At 32.7% G+C, this 5174-nt stretch overlaps 2 protein-coding genes across 2 annotated transcripts; both read left to right on the forward strand.

Moving 5' to 3' along the window:
* Positions 1 to 424: 424 nt before the first annotated feature.
* LOC143619006 (putative indole-3-pyruvate monooxygenase YUCCA11) lies at positions 425 to 2986 on the forward strand. Its single transcript, XM_077091048.1, has 6 exons — positions 425 to 487; positions 597 to 616; positions 719 to 782; positions 911 to 1033; positions 1114 to 1272; positions 2807 to 2986. The coding sequence occupies exons 1-6, from the start codon at positions 425 to 427 to the stop codon at positions 2984 to 2986; spliced, it is 609 nt and encodes a 202-aa protein (XP_076947163.1).
* A 477-nt stretch (positions 2987 to 3463) lies between these two features.
* Positions 3464 to 4886, forward strand: LOC143619007 (putative indole-3-pyruvate monooxygenase YUCCA10). The gene is made up of 5 exons (XM_077091049.1): positions 3464 to 3641; positions 3963 to 4078; positions 4188 to 4421; positions 4506 to 4628; positions 4710 to 4886. The coding sequence occupies exons 1-5, from the start codon at positions 3464 to 3466 to the stop codon at positions 4884 to 4886; spliced, it is 828 nt and encodes a 275-aa protein (XP_076947164.1).
* The last annotated feature ends 288 nt before the right edge of the window (positions 4887 to 5174 follow it).

Below are 5174 nucleotides of genomic sequence, written 5' to 3' on the forward strand. Positions count from 1 at the left end.
GTCTATAAACTAACTGTTCGACCAGTTTCACTAATCATCTACTCGTAATGATTAAATAAGTTTATGGTCTCGTAATCAACGCCCACGAGTAAATAAGATATCCTTTAGTCGCGACGAGCAGATTCTAAAACCTTAAGAGTCGCGAGTAGTTTATCAAACTAACCACGACAAAGAGTTTGATTACCAAATGCATCTAACCGGTTTGTTTTACAAAACACTCACCGAAATGGTTAGTTTGATTGGTAAAATAGTCGTTACGAGTAGATATTAGTCAACAACTACTTTACATTCAACATACGAGTATTTTATTAATAATTAACTCGTCTCGATAAGTTTACCTGGTAAACATTACACATATGAGTATGAAAACGGAAAGAAATTTGGAGACGAAAAAGTGCTTGTTGTTGGTGCTGGAAATTCTGGCATGGAAATTGCATACGATTTGTGTAATTGGGGTGCTCAAACATCAATCGTGATTCGTAGCCCGGTAAGCACACTAACACTCTCCCGTGTGACGTTTGAATTTGAACAAGTGCGTTAAATTAAAATTATTTTGTATATTAGTTTTAATATTCAATTTTTGTTTATTGTAACAGACACATGTGCTTACCAAGGAGTTAGTGCAACTTGTAATATATTTATTAAAATATATCCCGTGCACTTTTGTAGATAAGATGGTTTTAACATTGAGCAAGTTGTTATATGGAGATCTTGACAGATATGGAATACAAAGGCCACGTAAAGGGCCATTTTCGCTTAAAAAAGATACCGAGCGATCATTTGTAACTGACGTTCAATTTCAAAGATAAAAGCAAGAGAGATTGAGGTAAATATCCTTATTATGTAATAACATCAAATAACGTTTAAACAACTTTTTAAACGGTTGTGTTTTCTTTCTTCCATCTTAAAGGTTATGCCGACAATTAAAGATATAAAAGACGATCAAATCAAATTTACAAATGGTCAGGAGAAACAGTATGATGCCATTGTCTTTGCAACTGGCTTTAAAAGCACCGTGCGCAAATGGCTTAAGGTAACAAAAACTAACTACATATTGTTTAATAACTTGACATTTTTTTCTCTTTGAATCTTAACATTTTTTAAATTAACTAGGATGATGGAGGGCTCTTTAACGAGGAAGGAATGCCAAAGCATAAAAGTCCAAATCATTGGAAAGGAGAATATGGTATTTATTGTGTTGGATTTGCGAGTGCTAGATTATTTGGTATCTCAAATGACGCGAAGAACATTGCTAACGATATTTCCCAATTAGTTCGTGGGACTAATTAAGCTAGTATCAAGAAAACGTGGTTGGTTTGAATGTTTTCATGTACCGCCTATACCATGTACAATGATTTTGTAATCCATATGTGTATTTCTTATCTTTTTTGTTACGCCTTTATAATAGTTTATATTAATATCATTACATATTTTTAAAATTTGTGTTGATATTTATAAATCCATTACCATGTTTACATATGCTGTTTAAATTGAATACATTTTAAGCGATTTTTATTTGAACGAATGATCATTTATATTACTGACAAACCTTCCAACTTAACTTAAAGTACAAGTTTAAAATGTAGAGTTATTTACATATATCCACGAATACACTACCTTCATTTGGGTTTATGTTAATTACCCTTTTACCACTCTACGTGAATTTAAAAGTATCTATTCCAGATCGTATTGATACAATTAAAGACCTTTGGAGTCGAAGGATGGGTGGTGGTGGTCGATTGTGGTGGAGGTAGAGGTTTGTGGGTGATGATGGAGGTGGCTAGGGCTAGTATGGTGAATAAGAAGATGAGATGGCCTTGTGTAACCCACATATATATAACGCATAAGCATGCCAACTCAGTTAAATAAACCCATACATCAGCTTCTTCACTAACGACGTTAGTCGTCTGTCATATTAATGATATATAGCTGAAGAAAACAAGAACCAAATATTACTAACGGTCAACTCCACGTTGTATGACCTATTTTCAAAGAAGCATTGTTTCGTCTCAAGCCCGTCTGAACTATCAGTCGGTTATTGGACCGGTACGTTTGACCATGTAAAAAGAATAATGTAGCTTTTTTTTTCTTAATTTGCATATATGATTGCCTTTAAAATAAGTTGAGATTTAAAATTTTTCCTTATAAATCACACCTTTCTAGTTTCTAGTACAATGCACACTTTGGTTTATCATAAAATATATGTCAAATCTCTAAAATGTATAATGTAACATACTTTAGGCAACACAGTATGAACAAATTAAAGATAGACTTCAAAGTAAGGAAACAAATTATCTGAAAAGTTATATATGTAAAATACATACATTAATTAGCACAATATGAATACATGCTAGTCAAATATACAAATTCTCAAAATTTGTTTCCAATGAAGATGGAGACATAGGATCAAATAGAAAACATATTTTTTGTGAGAATGGTAGGAACCAATCATAATTCAGTTAAGAAATAGTTAAGAAATTAAATAAAAAGGGTATGATGGTAATTCTTATCCAAGATCCTATGACTTAATTGTTCAATCTATTCTAGGTAATTGAATTTATTATTCTTAATTCCTATTTTTCATGGATCAATTAAACAACATTATCAAAATCAAAGCATCTACATATTTATTATCGTTCATCATTCATTTAACATTCAAGGTGGTGTTCTTCGATCTTATGTACATCGTGTTGTTAATGAATGTGTTGGTTTAATACAATCACATCTTGTGCTGATTTAATTCTCTATTTTCTCCATCTTTTCGTATATGTTCTTCAGATTGTTGAACGAGTGTGTTTTTAACCAGTGTGTTGTTAACGAGGGTGCTGCTAACGAGTATTCTGTTAATGAGTGTGTTGTTAACGAGGGTGCTGCTAACGAGTGTGCTGCTAACGAGTATTCTATTAACGAGTGTGTTGTTAACGCACTCAACATGATGAGAGCGCCATATAAGGATAAAAATGACTACTCTAATTTCTGCAAATAGTTCATCTTGATTACATGTATTAATTAAAGATGTGAGGGTGATTTTGATTTTGATTCTTATTCTTTTTTATGTCGGAAGATGTGTGACTTTTTTGAAACTGAATTGGATTTCTATAAATAAAAAACAATATGACTATATTGCCCTTGCTTATAATTAAAAACAAAACCTCTTTCCAAATTAATTGAGAAACTAACCTCAACCACAAATCTAGAATATGAATGGCCACGATCTTTTCTCATGTTTCTTACATAAATTTTGTTTTCTACGGTAACCATTCTCTGAAGATGGAACAACTCGGTTAATAAGAACTAGTAGCATTTTGAATTTTAAGCGCCAAAACATTAGACAGTTAAAGAAAAAAATTAACTTTGTTTATACTTTTGTAACTTTTATATAAAGGATGTATGTGCATATAGTGCATCATCTATAACCATATACTTTGAGATACAACAATCATATCAACAAGCTTAAAGAAAAATGAAGCAAGAGACTGTGGTTGTTATAGTGGGAGCAGGACCCGCCGGTATTGCAACGTCAGCATGCCTCAATATTCTTTCTATCCCAAATATTGTTCTTGAAAGGGAAGATTGTTATGCATCTTTATGGCAAAAGAAAGCTTATGATCGTTTGAAGCTTCACTTGGCCAAAAAATTTTGTCAACTCCCTCATATGGCAATTCTGTTGTCTGCGCCTACATTTGTACCCAAAAATATGTTTGTTCAATACTTGCAAAACTACGTTTATCATTTCAACATAGACCCATTGTACCAACGTAGTGTTGAGAGTGCGCAGTATGATGGGAGTACACAAAAATGGGTGGTTACCGCCAAAAATAGTGTTTTGGGTTTGGTCGAGGAGTATGTAGGTGAGTTTCTTGTGGTGGCAAACAGAGAAAATAGTGAAGGCTATATTCCCAACATTTATAGTTTAGAAAATTTCAAGGGGTTAGTCATTCACTCTAGTGAGTATGAAAACGGCAAGAAATTTGGAGACGAAAAAGTGCTTGTTGTTGGCGCCGGAAATTCTGGCATGGAAATTGCATACGACTTGTGTAATTGGGGTGCTCAAACATCAATTGTTATTTGTAGCCCGGTAAGCACATTAACACTCTCCCGCGTGACGTTTGAATTTGAACAATCTCGTTAAATTAAGATTATTTTGTATATTAGTTTTAATATTCAATTTGTGTTTATTGTAATAGACACATGTGCTTACCAAGGGGTTGGTGCAACTTGGAATGTATATATTAAAATATATCCCGTGCATTTTTGTAGATAAGATGGTTTTAACGTTGAGCAAGTTGTTATATGGAGATCTTGACAGATATGGAATACAAATGCCACGTAAAGGGCCATTTTCGCTTAAAAAAGATACCGGGCAGTCACCTGTAATTGACGTTGGGACAATTTCAAAGATAAAAGCAGGAGAGATTGAGGTAAACTTCCTTATTATGTAATAACATCAAATAACGTTTAAACAACTTTTTAAACGGTTGTGTTTTAATTCTTCCATCTTAAAGGTTATGCCAGAAATTAAAGATATAAAATACGATCAAATCAAATTTACTAATGGTCAGGAGAAACAATATGATGCTATTGTCTTTGCAACTGGCTTTAAAATCACTGTGCGCAAATGGCTTAAGGTAACAAAAACTAACTACATATTGTTTAATAACTTGACATTTTTTTCTCTTTGAATCTTAACATTTTTTAAAATTAACTAGGATGATGGAGGGCTCTTTAACAATAAAGGAATGCCAAAGCATAAAATTCCAAATCATTGGAAAGGAGAATATGGTCTTTATTGTGTTGGATTTGCGAGTGCTGGATTATTTGGTATCTCAAATGACGCGAAGAACATTGCTAACGATATTTCCCAATTAGTTCGTGGGACTAATTAGGCTTGTATCAAGAAAACGTGGGTGGTTTGAATGTTGTCATGTACCGCCCATACTATGTACAATAATTTTGTAATCCATATGTGTATTTCTTTTTTTTTGTTACGCCTTTATAATAGTTTATATTAATATCATTACATATTTGTAAATTTGTGTTGATATTAATAAATCCATTACCATGTTTACATATGCTGTTTAAATTGAATACATTTTAAGCGATTTTTATTTGAATGAATGACCATTTATATTACCGACAAACCTTCCAACTTAACTTAAAGTGTCGGTCCCGAA

This window comes from Bidens hawaiensis, unplaced genomic scaffold (genome assembly GCF_021521415.1).
Source record: "Bidens hawaiensis isolate Kalapana, Puna unplaced genomic scaffold, B.hawaiensis_p1.1 tig00002343_1, whole genome shotgun sequence".
In the NCBI taxonomy this organism is placed as follows: Eukaryota; Viridiplantae; Streptophyta; class Magnoliopsida; order Asterales; family Asteraceae; genus Bidens; species Bidens hawaiensis.

What these genes read in the sequence shown, in the direction of transcription:
- LOC143619006 (XM_077091048.1), top strand. Translation starts at nt 425, where the DNA reads ATGGAAATTGCATACGATTTGTGTAATTGGGGTGCTCAAACATCAATC. An exon ending in CAATCGTGATTCGTAGCCCG is followed by an intron (nt 488 to 596) that starts GTAAGCACACTA and finishes TTATTGTAACAG; the next exon opens with ACACATGTGCTTACCAAGGA. An exon ending in ACACATGTGCTTACCAAGGA is followed by an intron (nt 617 to 718) that starts GTTAGTGCAACT and finishes AGATCTTGACAG; the next exon opens with ATATGGAATACAAAGGCCAC.
- LOC143619007 (XM_077091049.1), top strand. Translation starts at nt 3,464, where the DNA reads ATGAAGCAAGAGACTGTGGTTGTTATAGTGGGAGCAGGACCCGCCGGT. An exon ending in TCACTTGGCCAAAAAATTTT is followed by an intron (nt 3,642 to 3,962) that starts GTCAACTCCCTC and finishes AGTATGAAAACG; the next exon opens with GCAAGAAATTTGGAGACGAA. An exon ending in CTGTGCGCAAATGGCTTAAG is followed by an intron (nt 4,629 to 4,709) that starts GTAACAAAAACT and finishes AAAATTAACTAG; the next exon opens with GATGATGGAGGGCTCTTTAA.